General features: G+C 48.4%; 1 protein-coding gene across 1 annotated transcript; it reads left to right on the top strand.

Moving 5' to 3' along the window:
* The first annotated feature begins 1,613 nt into the window (after nt 1–1,613).
* CIMIP4 (ciliary microtubule inner protein 4) lies at nt 1,614–13,273 on the top strand. Its single transcript, XM_060023926.1, has 5 exons — nt 1,614–1,713; nt 2,399–2,850; nt 4,704–4,848; nt 12,876–12,986; nt 13,182–13,273. The coding sequence occupies exons 1-5, from the start codon at nt 1,686–1,688 to the stop codon at nt 13,271–13,273; spliced, it is 828 nt and encodes a 275-aa protein (XP_059879909.1). The 5' UTR covers nt 1,614–1,685.
* Nucleotides 13,274–17,238: the final 3,965 nt, after the last annotated feature.

The raw sequence follows: 17,238 nt of genomic DNA, 5'->3' as shown, positions 1-17,238 counted from the left end.
CGAGCACAGGGAGGGGCCGTGGTTGACCGGGCTGGTGGTGAGCGGTCTTAATGCTCTCTGCCTCCATTCTTTTGAGAAGGGTCACTGTCCCCATCCTGGAAGCCTTAGTTGTCCCCAGAAGTGCCCCTTTGCTCGGCTCTCTGCTTGTGGGGGCAGAACCCAGGATGGGAGGGAGGGTAGGCAGTCTGGTCTCTGGGGAACAGGTTTTTCCTCTTTTGTGTCGATGACAAAAGGTCAAGAAGAGGATCCTCCGACTTCAGCTCCGTGGGGTGAGGATGGTGGGGAGGAGAAGGGCAAGGAGGAAGCGGGCAGGCCTGGACCTCAGCTTTCTCTGTCTCTACTGCCCTGGGGAAGGGTCTGCAGCCCCCACGGGTGAGCAAGGGGGGCTTGAAATAAAAACCTCTGTGGCTGGCAAAACCTGCCATTTCCAGCGGCTTTCTCTGAAAAAGAAACCTGGACATCCACCGGCAGGGCAGTCGCTAAAGCCTGCACGGTTTGAAAGGAAAGTTAGGTGTGTGTTTGTGGCCAAGAAGAGATCCCCAAGGCACAGTGTTAAATTTTTAAACAGCAAGTTACAAAGCAATACATGGAATCTGATCGCATTTGGAAACCAAAGTGAAGCCAAACTATGCATCTTTCAAAAGCGCTAGGACCCACCTAGAACATCTGGGAGGGAAGCTCTTCAAAGAAGCTTACAGCTATAACCTGGGATTGAGGATTGTGGGCATGGCTGGAAGTGGGGAGAGGGTGGGGACTGACTCGTTTTCTATATTTTGCCCAGTAAGAAAGAGTTTACATATTACTTGGGTATTATAATGTGTAAAACATTATTCAAAATGTGTATTTTAAGTCTCCATCCAGTGGGTTGTAAGATGGACTGTTACTTACCTGTCACTAAGAAAGAAAACATCGCTGGTTAGACCAGGGCCCATTGATTGTCAGACACAGCCTGATGTCAGCGATGCTAACATGAGAAGGAAGGACATTTTAGAACTGATGGGGTGCAGGGTGACCCTGGGTCTGACACCCCTGCAGCCATCTATTCATTCACTCGCTCACTGATGGGTGTCACCAGCATCTCTGGTACACAGGTCTCTGGGGGGTGCTGAGGGAGGCCCAGGACTGACTCACCTGTGGACCTGCCTCAGTGACTCCCCTTCCGCATGGAGGAGAGAAATGAGAGGGTTTGTAGCTCACAAGGATGGAGAAGGGGAAAATCCAGACAGACTTGTAGAGCGTGCTGGGGACAGAGTTGTGGAGCTGAGAGGAGGCGATGGCCCTGGCAGCTTGGGGTGGGTGGGGCTGCATTGGAAGGAAGCAGTAGGATTTTTTTTTTTTTTTTTTTTTTTTTTTTTTGCGGTACGCGGGCCTCTCACTGCTGTGGCCTCTCCCGCTGCGGAGCACAGGCTCCGGACACGCAGGCTCAGCGGCCATGGCTCACAGGACCAGCCGCTCCGCGGCATGTGGGATCTTTCCGGACCGGGGCATGGACCCGTGTTCCCTGCATCGGCAGGCGGACTCTCAACCACTGCGCCACCAGGGAAGCCCAAGCAGTAGGATTTTGACTTAGGGAAAAAGAGGGGCTGGCCTTCCGGGCAGCGAACTAGCCTGAGCAGACGCTGGGAGGTTGGACATCGCAGGGTGTGGTGGGGCAGAAGTGGCGGTCTGTTTGGCTGGAGCCAGGGATGGGGGAAGAGAATGAGGAGAAGACCTGTAAGCTGGGAACGGGAGATCCTCGGAACTGGGAGTCAGGGCAGGAGTGGGGTGGGGGGGAGGGGAGGGGAGCAGTTGAGGTGGGAGAGCCCGGAAGCAGCCGGGACGACACCGCTCCATTAGCTGGAGAACAGAGGAGGGAAGTGGGGCTGGGGAGCAGCTCTAAATGGGGAGCAAAGGCTGGCTCAATCCAGCTCTAGTACTTTTCCAGCCGTGTGACTTGGCCACGCTGAGGGATGCCCTCTGCCAGCTTCCACAGCTGCTGGTTTTCCTGACTGGATTGCTGGGGGGGTTCAAGGTGGGGAAGGGAACTACCCAAATGGAGCCAGGTTCACTAAAGCACAGAGAGGTCACAGCCCTTGCTGAAGGTCACACAGCTAGCCTCAAGGCTGGTCAGGCTTGGGCTGCAGTCCCTATTGTCAGAAACAATGAGGGCTGCCCTGTCCAGCGGGAGGCTTGGCAGCCCGAACTACCCTCTCCCTTGGTCTCTCTCCTGATTTCTCACCCATGCTTCTGGCTCCCATGACTTCTTTCCGTACCTGTCTTTTTTCCTGCTCTGGATCCCTGCGGCTCCGTGTCTGTCTGTTCCCTCCACCCCCACCCCCATCACCGTCTTCCTTCCTGCCCTCCACTCTCTACATCTGTCTGTCTCCTCTCCTTCCTTCCTTCTCTCTTCCCTTTTTAGGTACAACCACTTTGACCAGGGCCCATCTGAACAACAGCAAGGAAGGCCAGCAGGACACGGACCCCCGGAGAACTGCCCGTAGCCCACTGGATACCTCCAAGTTCAAGTACCAGCTCCCAGTCTCCCCACAGCCATCCATGTACCAAGGACACAGCCCCCGAGGCAGCTCCCTCGGGCAGGCCTCCCTGGAGGAGATCCGGCCTCCATCCCTGAAGGCTATCAGCCAGGACTCTCCCCAGAGGGACTCACAGCCGGGGTCCCTGAAGAAGGAGAGCTACAGACCCTCCTCGAGGGAGAGGAGGGCCTCCTTCCGAGAGGGGGCTCAGCCGTGCCAGGGGCTGGAGGAAGACCCCAACTTGGGGGCACAGGGCCAGAGTAGCAGCAGTATTCCCAACAACATTCGTCACAAGTTTGGGAGCAACGTGGTGGACCAGCTGATCTCCGAAGAGCAGGTGTCAGAATGGGCACAGGAGGCTAAGGGCGGCAGGAGGGTCATGCAGGGAGACTGAGAATGAGGACCCCTAAGGAAGCTGCTCTTGAGTACAGAGTCCCTGTAATAATATCATCAGAAAGTAGTGTTTACTGAGCACTTGCTCTGTGCCGGATCCCGTGCACTGTTTAGTCTTCACATCTCACCGTTCAATCTTCCCAGTGAGGGAGGTACTATCATTATCCTCATTTTATGGATTAGAAGCCCAAGGCTTAACAGGCTTAAGTAAATCAACCAAACTTAAACAGGATCCAAACTGGCTAGCAGACTCTGGAGCCTTGGCCCATAATGACTCTGCAGTTAGAAGTCTTGTGTTTGAAATAGATGCTTTTAGCTCAAGTCTCCTAAAGGGGACAGGATTGATTGGAAATCAGAAGACTTGGGTTTGAATCCTGGCTCTGCCCCAGAATACTGAAAGACTTTGGATAAGTTACTTCTCCTCTCTGAGCTCTAGTCTCTACATCTGTAAAGTGAGGCAGTTAGACTAGATCAGGCTGGCAAATACGCAGCATGCATTCCATAACTCTCCTAGCCCGCATTCATGGCAGACATCACTAATCGATTCTGGCACTTTTTCCTACTTGGTACATCATTCTAGGAACTCAATGCTGATCCCCTGAAAGTTGAGATGAAACTTATCTGCCATTTCTGGTCAAATGGTCACCTGCTCTGGCATTTTGAGTCGTATTTTCAAAGCCACTGTCTCAACCCTCATGGTGACTACATTGAGCAGCAGGCCAGGCAGGAGTCATTGCTTCCTTTTTTAACAGATGGTAAATCTGAGACTCAGAGAGGTGATACGATCTGCCCAGGGTCACACAGAGCAAGCAGGAGAGCCAGGGTCACAAAGGCTATGGGCGGGCCCCCCTTTCATTTTGTCATCTTAAGGTGGGGGTTCACCACGCCTCACAACCTGCTAGTCTGGGAGGTCACAATCCTAAACTCCCTGCCCCACTTGGAGGATCTTGTCCCAACTCGAGGTTGGCTGCATGGTCACTATCTCTCACTGCACCTCCTGGCTTCGGGAAGGTGCCCTTTCTCTCTTTGGCCATCGTGGTCCTGGGCTTAAATCAAGAGATCTGTTTTGTTTTTTTTTTAATCCAACTGTGACCCAGATCACAAGTGTCATCAGGCCGGCAAATATCAGAACTGGAAGCTACTGCAAAGGCCACCCAGTTCTGCCCCCACCCTCATTTTATGAGTTGGGGAACTGAGGCCCAGAGGGGAGCAAAGACTTGCCCAAATCAGCAGCTGGTAGATAGCAGAGTTGGGACCCAAACCCAGGTTTAATGGCTCTTAGGCCTGAGCTCAACCACTCCGGGCCTTAGTTTCCCCATTGGTACAAGGAAGGAGCTGCCCCTGGTGAAATATTAGGAGCCACCTAGAGTTGACTTGTGTGACGCTTCCATTGTAGTAGGCAAGCCAGGGCTTCGGTCACCGGCTATGTGATGGGCAAGTCCCCGCCCTGAGGCACAGTTTCCTTATTTATAAAAGGTAGGAATAATATCATCTTATAAAGATGTCCCCTGGTGATGTTCTACAGTACGTACCCAATGTAGGGAGAAGCTTTCATGATCATTCTCAACCTTGATGCCCGAGGCCCATGTGGGAGGTGGGCTGGTGTGGGAGTGTGGAGGGACCTCAGCTATGCCAGCTGAAGGGAGTAGGCTGGGAGTAGGTTGAAGGCTGCAGGTTAAGGGTGGGGTGAGGGTGGTGGAGGCAGGGTCAGAGGCAGGAGAAGTTAGAGGGGAGATAGGGGACTTGATGCTGCTTCTCTACCCCTTGTCTCTCCTCACTCCCTCCCTCCCTACTCAGGCTCAAAGGGCCATTGGTGAAGCCTTGGAGGGCCAGAAAAGGGCAAGCTCACGGCCCAGCAGGATCCAGAGTCCCACTGAAATCACCTCCGTCTTTTCAGGCTACTATGATCTGGGCTACAACATGCGGTCAAACTTGTTTCAAGGTCAGGCTGAAGGGCAAGGGTGGGGGTTGTGAACGCCCATAGTCCCCAAGGCACTGGGCAAGGGAGGACTTGGACCCCCAAAGGAATCTAAGACCCCAGGATACATCTCCAGGGACACTCATTTCACGGCCACCAAGGGCCTCCTCTGTGCCAGACTCTACGCCGAGTGCTGGGAATGTCCAGTCCCCTGGCGAGTCTGTCCTCACTATACAGTTGGCAGTCAGCCCTTACTCTCCCTGTCCCTCTGGTGTCTTAATCTGCCAAGAGGAGGCCGGGGCACCCCTGGTCTGGCCACCTTTGGTTACAGTGACAGTACCAGGCTTCCTGTGTTCAAAGGTCAGCTCAGCCGATGGGTGTGGCCTCGGGCAGGATCCTTAACCTCAGCCAATCTTCCTGGTACAACGGGGCTAATAACATGGCAGGGTTCTGTGCAGGCGCTTGGCCTGCAGCCCCCAGTGAGTCCTCTTTTTTTAATTTTTTTGCTGAGCCTTGAGGCCTGGAATCAAACCTGTGCGCCCTGCAGTGGAATTCCACTGGATCGCCAGGGAATTCCCACAGTGAGTGATTAGTAGCTGACAGGCCAGCCCTTTTCTTTCTCGGATCCCACTGGTGGCACCTCTGGGCCAAAGTGTGGGTCGGAGGCCCGGACATCTGCAATGTGTCCTCTGGGTCCCCCTCGGTCCTGTTTGTCAGGGGAGTGCTCCTAGCTCCCTATCACAGGCAGATGGGAAACAATTTGCCCAGAGTAGTAGGAGGTGGATGTGAAACTCAAATCCAGGTTTTTCTTCTGCCTCCAAAGTCCCAGAGTCTTTTCCTGGCACTGGGTCACCTCCGGAGCTAGGACCCCGTTCCCAAGCGTTTAACCGATTGCTCGGATGCCGGTCCTTGGTCAGCAAGTGGTGGCTTCTCTCCAGCCCCACGTTCTAGTTTGACCTCATTGCAAAAGGTCAAGTCTTCCTGGCCCCCTTCTTTCCTCCATCCTTACTCCATGCCTTCTCCAGTGTCCCCAGGGCCTGGTAAACCTCCTACCTGGCTCAGAGCCCCATCACCCGAGGAACCAGACAGCCACTGGAAGCCTTTCTGGGTTTTCCTTTGAGCTTGAAGAAGGGGTGGTGCTTGGGGAGAGGAGAGAGAATACAGCTCACATTGTCCTGTTCTGGGCCTCAGGAATCGGCCTTTCCACTTGTCTTTAACAATGATCACTCAGTAGTTCTTACGTAGGCCTTTATATGGTGATGTTTACATACATTTAAAAGAATGATGTAAAAAGCGTCTGTGTACCCCTCACCCAGCCTGAGAAACACAACTGTGTCAAGGGGGCAAACCCTGGGAACCAGTGCAAACCAGCTTGCTCCAGCTTCTAAGAGTCGATTGTTAAATTTTACTGAACTGTTGGCATCATGAGCGATCTTAAAATTGGCCGTGGTCGTGCAATTGACCTTTGAACAACGGGGGAGTCAGGGGTGCCTACACCACCCCACAGTCAAAAATCCAAGTACTGCTATCTCTGACTCAAAAACAAAAGAACTGATAAATGATTCATCCAAGGCCAGGAAGCTGAGATAGTTTGGATAGAATCAGGACTCAAACCCTAGTTCTTTTGATCCCATGTATTGTGACTTCCTACCAAACACAAACTTTCCCCATGCCTAGTTAATTTTTAGATCTATAAAAGATCTATAAAAGGAACATACAGGTACTATATTTATGGGAAAAAAATACACACATAGGTGGACCCGAGCTGTTCAAACCCATGTTGTTCAAGGGTCAACTGCATTGGCACTCCACAAATTGGCAAGCGCTACAAATTAGGGCGTTGCTCTCTGCACCCAACTGTCAGTGTGCCTCACCCATGTGTCCCCCTCCGTTTCCACCCGCCCAGATCTTGGCATTTGCTGCTCCAGGTTGGGGAGGTACAGCAGTGGCTAGACAAGGGAGAGGAAATCAGAGAGGAAACGGGCTAGGTGGGGAAGGCCACGGGAAGGTCTTAAGCAGAGAAGGGCATTGTTTGACTTAGGTTAAAGGATCACTACTGTTGCTATGCTGAGAAGAAAAGTAAGGGAGCTGGGCAGAAACAGGGAAACCAGTGAGGAGGTGACTGCAAAAATCCAGGTGGGGTTAATGATGGAGGCTTGGTCTCGAGAGCAGGGCTGGTGCATTGCACGACTCTAGGGGATACTATTGTGCAGTACGGCGGCACAGGGAGATAATGGTGAAGGTGACCTGATGCAGGAGGAGTCTGACCCTGTGTGTAAGGCAGAGCAAACAGAATGTGCTAATCAATGGATTTGGGGTGTGTGAGAGAGGAATTAAGGTTGATGTCAAGGTTTTTCTTTTGTTTTTCATAAATTAAATTATTTAATTTTTTGGCTGCGTTGGGTCTTCGTTGCTGCGCACGGGCTTTCTCTAGTTGCGGCGAGCGGGGGCTACTCTTCGTTGTGGTGCGTGGGCTTCTCGTTGTGGAGCATAAGCTCTAGGCACGCGCGCTTCAGTAGTTGCCGCACGTGGGCTCAGTAGTTGTGGCTCGTGGGCTCTAGAGCACAGGCTCAGTAGTTTTGGTGCACAGGCTTAGTTGCTCCGCGGCATGTGGGATCTTCCCAGACCAGGGCTCGAACCCGTGTCCCCTGCATTGGTGGGCGGATTCTTAACCACTGCGCCACCAGGGAAGCCCAGATGTCAAGGTTTTTGACCTGAACAACTGAAAAGATGGAATTGTTATTTACTGAGATAGAGAAGGTTCCAGGAGGAGTGGGTTGAAGAAATCCTATGCCATGCTGAGTCATAAAGATAATCTTTTACATCGTCTTCTAAAATATTTAGCTTTGCTTTTCACATTTAAGTCTTTAATCCATCTGGAGTTGATTTCTCTTTTCAGTGTGAAGCAGAGATTCATTGTTAATTCCTCCTTTATGTGGATTAGCAATTGTCTCAGTACCTTCTATTGAATAACCTCATCTTTCCCCCCACCCCAGTGACCTGCAGTGGTACCGCTGGTATCCATCAAGTTTCCCTGTGTGCATAGATCAGTTTCCAGGCTCTCTATTCTGCCCACTGGTTTAATATTACACTTTTAATTATCAAGGTATTATAAGTAGTCTGATATCTGGTTGGGCTGTTCCCACCCCCCACCACTCCATCACCAGCAGCAGGAGCAGCTAATGTCTTAGCTATTCTAGGTTCTTTGCTCTTCCATATAAATTCTAGAATCAGCTTGTCAATTTCCATGAAAAACCCTGTTGGTATTTTGATTGGAAGAACATTGAACCTGCAGCTCAATTTAGGGACAGTTGTCAGCTTTTTGATAATGAATTTTCCAATCCATGAGTATGGTCTACAACTCCGTTAATTTCAATCTTCCTTCAATATCCGTCAATAACATTTTGTCATTTTTTTAATAAAGATTACGCAGCTTTTTGTTAGACTTGTTTTGAAGAATCTCTTATTTATCTATTTTTTTGCTGTTTATTGCAAATAGTATCTTTTTTTTTAACATCTTTATTGGGGTATAATTGCTTTACAATGGTGTGTTAGTTTCTGCTTTATAACAAAGTGAATCAGTTATACATATACGTATGTTCCCATATCTCTTCCCTCTTGCGTCTCCCTCCCTCCCACCCTCCCTATCCCACCCCTCCAGGTGGTCACAAAGCACCGAGCTGATCTCCCTGTGCTATGCGGCTGCTTCCCACTAGCTATCGATTTTACGTTTGGTAGTGGATATATGTCCATGCCACTCTCTCACTTTGTCGCAGCTTACCCTTCCCCCTAGTAACTTTTTAAAAATCACATTTTCTAACTTTGCTGCTTGTATACATGGAGGCAATTTTAAGTTTTGTTCTTTAATCTTAACTCCAGAAGCCTGACTCAGCTCACCTATTAATTCCGATAATTTGTTTGTAGATTCTTTGGAACTATTTTTAAATAATAATAATGGCTACATTTATGGGTCGCATGTAACATTCACCAAGCCCTGCTCTAAGTACTTCATGTACATTTTAATTCTCACAAGAATCTTATACAGAGAATGCTATAGTGCTGTAATTCCCCCCCCCCCCCCCCTTTTTTTTAAAGAAAGAAAAAATGAGGCATGGAAAGGTTAAGTAACTTGCTTAAGGGCACACAGCTAGGGATAGTCAGGGTTGCGATTGGGATTTGAACTCTGGCAGTCTGGGGCCAGAGTTCACATTATTACCAGGAGGCATTTTTTTAAAAAAATAAGTTTATTTATTTTGGTGTGTGTTGGGTCTTTGTTGCTGAGCACAGGCTTTCTCTAGTTGCGGCGAGCAGGGGCTACTCTTCGTTGCGGTGCGCGGGCTTCTCATTGTGGTGGCTTCTCTTGTTGCAGAGCACGGGCTGTAGGCGGGTGGCTTCAGTAGTTGTGGCTCGTGGGCTCTAGAGCCCAAGCTCAGTAGTTGTGGCGCACGGGCTTAGTTACTCCGTGGCATGTGGGATCTTTCCGGACCAGGGATCGAACCCGTGTCCCCTGCATTGGCAGGCGGATTCTTAACCACTGCCCCACCAGGGAAGCCCACCAGGAGGCTTTTCCCCACCTTTTTTTTTTTTTTCTCTGCGGTACGCGGGCCTCTCACTGTTGTGGCCTCTCCCGTTGCGGAGCACAGGCTCCGGACGCGCAGGCTCACCGGCCATGGCTTACGGGACCAGCCGCTCCGCGGCATTTGGGATCTTCCCGGACCGGGGCACGAACCCGCGTCCCCTGCATCGGCAGGCGGACTCTCAACCACTGCGCCACCAGGGAAGCCCTGCTTTTATTTCTTATAGTGCTTTTGCTTTACAGTCTATTTTGTCCCATATTAGTATAGTATGACCAGATTGCTTTGATTTGTATTTTTGTGGTATTAATCTTTTTCTGTATTTCCATGTTTATCCTCTTTGTGTTCTTTTGCTTTAAATATGCTTTAACGAATATATATCTGGAAAATATTTTCTGTGGCCTGAGCCTCTGTTTTTTAATCAGTTGGCCTACTCCATTTATATTTATTTTAATTACCGATATATTCGGATTTATTTTTATGATCTTATTTTGTATCTTCCATTTGTCCTAATTTTTCTAGGCTGCTTTCTTTCTCCTTCCCTTGTTTTGGATCTGAGTGAGCTTCCCTTTTTCCCCAATCCAATTTTTGTCCTTACTTTTCCTATTCTCTCAGTGGTTATCTTTGCCTTTTTTTTTTATGGCCACGCCGTGTGGTTTGCAGGATCTTAGTTCCCCGACCATGGAAGCGTGGAGTCCTAACCACCGGACTGCCAGGAAATTCCCTATCTTTGACATTGTTACATGCATAGTTAGCAAATTCTAAAGTTAATCAAGGTATTCCAGCTTTTCTGAACAATATAAGGATGCTGGACAGCTTCACATTTATTCTCTCCACCCCCCATATCAGCTAACATGTTATTATTTTACAGGGTTTTTTTTACTATACATAAGCAAAGTAGTTTTTTTTTTTTTTTTTTTTTTTTTGCGGTACGCGGGCCTCTCACTGTCGTGGCCTCTCCCGTTGCGGAGCACAGGCTCCGGACGCGCAGGCTCAGCGGCCATGGCCCACGGGCCCAGCCGCTCCACGGCATGTGGGATCCTCCCAGACCGGGGCACGAACCCGTGTCCCCTGCATCGGCAGGCGGACTCTCAACCACTGCGCCACCAGGGAAGCCCAGCAAAGTAGTTTAAACTGTGGATTCTGGAGCCACAGGTCCGGGGTTGCGTCCTCCATCTTTCACTTACCAGCTGTGTCACTTTAGACAAGTGATTTAGCCTTTCTGTGCTTCAGTGACTTCAACAGCAAGATGGGGGTAATAATCACCCCCATCTTCTTAGGGTTGATTCAGTGAGTAAGTTCTGTAAAGTTTTGAATGAAAACTGTGCTTAGCATATGTTAAATCTTCACTTATCTATCACAGTCATTATTTTGCCCATATATTCAACATTGGTACTGTTATCGTAATGGATGTGTATTTAGATGTATTCAAGGTTTCCACTTTCTTTGCCTACTACTCCTTCTTTTATCTCAGATTTTCCTTCTGGGATTATTTTTTTCTTTCTGACGTATGTTGTTTAGAAGATATTTGGGGTGAGATTCTGTTGTTGGTAAATTTTAAGCTCAGGAAAGTTTTATTTCATCCTATTCTTGGAAGACAGTTATTGTAAACAGTTCTAGATTGTTGATTTCTATCTGTAAAGCGCTTTGATGATGTCAATTAATTTCCTTCTGGCTTTGATGGTTAATCAAACTCGTTATCCTTTGTAACTAATCTGTCTTTTCTCTATGGCTACTTCTAAGATTTCTTTGTCTCTGGTGTTCTAAATTTTACTTGGTTGTACCTAGGTAAGGAATTATTTTCACCTACACTCACTGGGGAATTGTTATTCTTGAATCTAAGGATTCATATATTTCATCAATTCTGGAAAAATTCCAGCCACTAGCTTTCCACATATTGTCCCTCCCCGTTTTCTCCACTCTCTCCTTCAGAACTACAATTAGACATATGTTAGGCCTTCTCATTTAATCTTCATTTAACAGCTTTTTCATATTTTCCACATCATTATTTCCCCACTCTGTGCTGCATTCTAGTTAATTTCTTTAGATATATCTACCAGTTTACCATTTTTTCTCAGCTGTATATAATCAGCTCTTTTACCTGTTTGTTGAATTTGTTTTTAAACATTATGATGTCAATTTTCAAACTTAGAGAGAATAGTTTAATAAATACATGGTGCACTTATCATACAGCTTCAACAATTATCAATACAAGACTAACCTTGTTTCATCTTTTTTCCCACCCACTCACCCATTCATTCCCACCCCAGTTTATTTATATATTATTTATTTATTTATTTTTATTTTATTTTATTTATTTATTTTTGTCTGCGTTGGGTCTTCTTTGCTGCGCGTGGGTTTTCTCTAGTTGCGGCGAGCAGGGGCTACTCTTGGTTACAATGCACAGGCTTCTCATTGCGGTGGCTTCTCTCGTTGCGGAGCATGGGCTCTAGGCACACGGGCTTCAGTAGTTGTGGCACGTGAGCTCAGTAGTTGTGGCACATGGGCTTAGTTGCTCCGCAGCATGTGGGATCTTCCTGGACCAGAGCTCAAACCCGTGTCCCCTGCATTGACAGGTGGATTCTTAACCACTGCACCACCAGGGAAGCCCCACCCCAGTTTATTTTGAAGCAAATCCCAGGCCTCTTACCATCCATTGCCTTTCAACTATTATGTTTAATTTCTGAAATTCCATTTGCTTCTTTTACTAATCTGTCTGTTCTTTCTGGATAGTTTCTTATTCTTTTCTCATATATTTATTTATTTATTTAAAATTAATTTTTATTGGAGTATAGTTGCTTTACAATGTAGTGTTAATTTTTTTTTAATTGGAGTATAGTTGTTTTACAATGTTGTGTTAATTTTTTTTTAATTGGAGTATAGTTGCTTTACAATGTTAGTTTATTTTATATTTTTTATTGGAGTATAGTTGCTTTACAATGTTGTGTTAGTTTCTTATTCTTTGCTTATACTTTTATTCTCTTTTTCACAACTTCACACATTAAATGATACTTATTTTATATTCTGTAACGGATCATTCAAATACTTGTTATCTTTTGGAATTTGGTCCTCTGTTTGATGATTTTTCTGACTTTTGATCATGGTAACTTCTTTTCTTGCGTGTGTGTGTTTTCACTTTACACACAGACATAAACATTTTCTGAAAATACAGGTATCAGTTGCCACGTGCCAGCTGCTCCAATGAACGTAATCTTCCCAGTCTCGCGAGAACATTTTATTCCTTTGAAGAGATTAAGAGACCAAAGCTCTGAGACGTTAAAGTCTTGTCTGAGGCCACACTGTGCATAAATGATGGAGCTGGTATTTGAGCCTAGGCCGGCCTCCCTCTGCCTAACTCTCCCCACACCCTGCCCTTCCACAATCCACCATCCACAGGGGAAACTGACATAGGAACCCTGGAGTACCTGAACTCTGTTGACTTGGGGCTTCTGGGGATTGCTTCATGGGGTTCCACAGGGGCCCCACAGGAGATGAAGAGCCTCATGAAGGCCTCCTACACCCCTGAGGTGATTGAGAAATCAGTGAGGGACTTACAGCACTGGCATGGCAGGAAGACGGATGATCTGGGTAGGTGGGGAGCTGGGGGCGTGGGAGGTGGGCACTCCCTGGGCAGGGTGTGTTGGCCCCAAGGTCCAGAGAGAGACCACAGCAGCAGCTAGAACTCTGGGGTGGGTTCAGAAGACATATGGGTTACCACTGGGGCCTGGACACTTCAGAGGTCCTCTGGGTGATTTGTGCTGGTTCCTTCCCTGCTCTCTGCAGGACGGTGGCACCGGAAAAATGCGGTGAACATGAACTTGCAGAAAGCACTGGATGAGAAAGAAAAGAGCAAAAGCAAGAACTTGAAGTTGTAGATACAACCCAGAAGAGGCGCCCTCCACTCAAAGAAAGTGCTAATAAAGAGAGACACACATCTGAACCTTCGCCGTTGCTTGGCGCCGCTCTTCAGGTTGGGGAAGGGGCAATGTGCAGTGCTGGACAGACCTACTGAGGAAGGATAGACGCTCTAAGGACCCAAACTACCCCCAGCCCTTCCTCCTGGGGACACACACACACACACACACACACACACACACACACACCTTTCCCCCATAATTCCAGGAAAGGATGTGAGAGCTGAGTAGAACTTTGCTCAAGCCCAGGGTGCCTTGCCCTGTGTGGAGGGCTCCTATAGTGGACGCTGCTGGATCTTAACCCTGCATGACCTCCCTAGCAGAACCCCAATTATTTCCAGACATCTATTTCTTCCCCAAGACCCAATGGACTTCAGAAGAACTAGCCACGCCCTCTCCAATCCAGGAGTAGTTTTGATTGGTCTCAGGGAATTCTAACCCTTCCCCCTACACACAAAGTGATTGGTTCAGAAAGGGACATATGACGCAGCTTGGACCAGTAAGATGCAAGGAAAGGTGTGCGCATAGGAAGCGTTCTGGGAAACTCTTTTCTGTACTGGGAAAGCTTGGGAGCCTTCCCTGCTCCTGTTGTAGTGAGTGAAGAACCATGCAGTGCAGACTGGTCCTGGCAGATACCCTGTGACTGGAGGAACTGCAGACACTGCAGCACAATCTGGGTCCCCCATGACCTCACTGAACTGCTCCACCCTCCTGGCCAGAAGTGCCCCCCCCCCCCCCAACTCTGGACTTCTTATAATGTGCACCTGGACATCTTCCTACTGTTTAAGACAAACTCACCTTGAACCGATAAGGGCCCTTGGTAACAACAGGGGAGGGACCTGGGAATTGGGGCCCCAAGGAAGAATCCCCCAGAGAAGGGGTTCCGGGTTAGACAGTCATCACGCCTACCATCTCATCCTGAAGCTTATCACCTGGTGGGTCTCCAAGCCACAGCACGCTCCACCCCCAGGTCCCTGACTTGCACTCTCAGAACATGCTCTGCTTGTGGGTTACTTACCATTTGCTGTGTTCCAAACCAGCCGAAAACCTAGTAGCTTAAAATGACCATAATCATTTACCTACTCATGACTGTGCAGTTTGAGCAGGGCTCCGTGGGTATGGCTCAGTTCTGCTCCACGTGGCATCTGCTGTGAAGGTGGCTGCTCTTCTCACATGCCTGGTGCCTCAGCTTGGGGCTGCTTGGACATCACTTTCTCTTCGTCGGGTGTCGTCTCTCCTCTGTGGCCAGCTTGGACTTCTTCCTGGCATGCTGACTGCGTTCTGAGAAGGAGCTTCTCAAGGAGACAAGACTCAATGTGTAAGACCTTATCATGTCTTAACACTGGTTTGTTAAGTTCCCTGTGGTCAAAGAGACATATGGTCAAACCAGGCTCATGGTGGGAGGTGGCTGCAAAGAGTATTCCTATCAGCAGGAGTGGTTCACTGGGGACTCACCACACTAACAGTCTACCACAGGGACCATCATTCTCTGGAAAAATCAAAAGCACATCTCTGCTAGAAAAAAGGGGGACTGCCCCTCCTCCCACAAAAGTGAATGACTTCTTTAAGGTAGGATTGGAGCAGAATGCAGTACAGGGAGATGAATTTGGCTTCATTTAATATTTATTGAGTACCTGACTGTAAAGCATTGAGTTCAGCTCCACTTCTTTTAAAAAAAAATTTATTTATATTTATTTATTTTTGGCTGCGTTGGGTTTTTGTAGCTGCGCGTGGGCTTTCTCTAGTTGCTGCTAGTGGGGGAGCTGCTCTGCTGCGGTGCGTGGGCTTCTCATTGTGGTGGCTTCTCTTCTTGCGGAGCATGGGCTCTAGGCACGTGGGCTTCAGTAGTTGTGGCACATGGGCTCAGTAGTTGTGGCTCGCAAGCTCTAGAGCGCAGGTTCGGTAGCTGTGGCGCACGGGCTTAGTTGCTCCGTGGCATGTGAGATCTTCCCGGATCAGGGATTGAACCTGTGTCCCCTGTGTTGGTAGGTGGATTCCTAATCACTGCGCCACCAGGGGAGTCCCTCAGCTCCACTTCTTAATATTGAGTACCTGATTTCTGCAAGACACTGTTCTTGTGCTGGAAAAACCAGACTTAGGGCTTCCCTGGTGGCACAGTGGTTGAGAATCCGCCTGCTAATGCAGGGGACACGGGTTCCAGCCCTGGTCTGGGAAGATCCCACATGCCGCAGAGCAACTAGGCCCGTGAGCCACAACTACTGAGACTGTGCATCTGGAGCTTGTGCTCTGCAACAAGAGAGGCCGCGATAGTGAGAGGCCCGCACACCACGATGCAGAGTGGCCCCCGCTTGCCACAACTAGAGAAAGCCCTCGCACAGAAACGAAGACCCAACACAGCCAAAAATAAATAATAAATAAATAAGTTAAAAAACAACAGACTTCATCTTTATTTATTTTAAAAATATTTATTTATTTATTTGGTTCCATTGGGTGTTAGTTGTGGCAGGCGGGCTCCTTAGTTGTGGCACACAGGCTCCCTAGTTGTGATATGCAAACTCTTAGTTGCAGCATGCATGTGGGATCTAGTTCCCTGACCAGGGATCAATGCCAGATGCATATGATTATGTGCCAAACGCTTTATATGCACAGCCTTATTTCATCCTTATACCAGTCCTCACAGCTATTATCATCCTCTTCATGAAGATGAGGAAACTGGGGCTTGGAGAGGCCAAGGAAATTGCCCTGGGTTTTACCAACAGGAAGCTGGGATGGAAAGTCCAGGAATTTCTGACCAAAGTCATTTTCTGATCTACCAGGAAATCATACTGTCATGTCAACAACAGGCACTGAGTGCCACAAACACTTGGCCCTATTAACCACCGTGGGGGACGGTGGTATGAATTCAATACAGTCCTTGTCCTTAAGGACTTCACGGTCTGCAGAGAACTGATGTGGAAGGAGCTGACCTCGAAGCTCATCCACCCATCCGACGAACATGTACTGTGCATCTGCCCTCTGTCCAGCCCTGACCAATGAACCAGGAGTTCAGAGATGGTTAAGACATGGCACCTGTCCTCAAGGAGTCCAGAGTCTGGTGGGGAGACAGATGAGTCATTAGATGCTCAGAAGTTTTACACATGCAGTGAGAAGTTCGTACGTGGCCAGTGGAAGCACAGAGGTGATCCTGAGATGGGAGGGAGGGCTGGGAGTCATAGAAGACCTCATAGAGGAGGAAGCTCTGGAGATGAATCTTGGGACATGAGTAGGTACATTCAAGTGGCCTGGAAGAGGTACAGCATTCCAGACAGGAGGCACTGTGTGAGCACAAACCCAGCATGGCAGAGCTGCAAGAGGCTTATTAAGCCTGGAGGGTAGGGCTCCAAGGTGGGGCACAGAGGTCAGGTGGGAAAGGTTCACAGAAAGAGAAACTATACCTGGATGGGGCTGTGTTTTGGATGTGGGACCCAGCCCTCCCTCCAGGAACTGAGAACTGGATGGAACGCAGAGTTAATAATGACAGAAGAAACCACGCAGCCGAGTTGAAAAGATGCTCAATATCCCCAATAATCAGAGAGATCATTATGCAAATTAAAACAATAAATTCATCGGGTTGACAAACATTAAAATGCAAGTGTAGGTGAGGAGAGAAATGAGAACTCTCATACACTCCATGAATCATGGAGTACAGAACAGCAAGGAAGGAAGAATTTAGCGACGCTGAAATTAATGTTTACAAGCTAGCGATTCCACTGCTGCGTAGCCTAGAGAAACTCTGAAACACGCACACGAGGAACCTCACACAAAGATAGTCATTTCAGCGTTCTTTGCAACAGCAAAACAATGCACACATCTGTTAGGAGAAGAATGGACAAGGGGGGTAATTTATGAGTGGAAAGGGCCAAACCACATCTACATACACCAGCATGGAAGGATCTCCCAATATATCATAGTGGGTGGAAATGGCA

Source organism: Delphinus delphis, chromosome 11, assembly GCF_949987515.2.
Source record: "Delphinus delphis chromosome 11, mDelDel1.2, whole genome shotgun sequence".
NCBI classification, from domain to species: domain Eukaryota; kingdom Metazoa; phylum Chordata; class Mammalia; order Artiodactyla; family Delphinidae; genus Delphinus; species Delphinus delphis.
This window is presented reverse-complemented; position numbering and strand designations above follow the sequence as displayed.

Coding starts and splice junctions, on each gene's coding strand:
- CIMIP4 (XM_060023926.1), top strand. CDS start 1,686: ATGGGGGAAGAGAATGAGGAGAAGACCT. Junction 4,849..12,875: donor GCGGTCAAACTTGTTTCAAG/GTCAGGCTGAAG, acceptor GGGGTTCCACAG/GGGCCCCACAGGAGATGAAG. Junction 12,987..13,181: donor CAGGAAGACGGATGATCTGG/GTAGGTGGGGAG, acceptor TGCTCTCTGCAG/GACGGTGGCACCGGAAAAAT.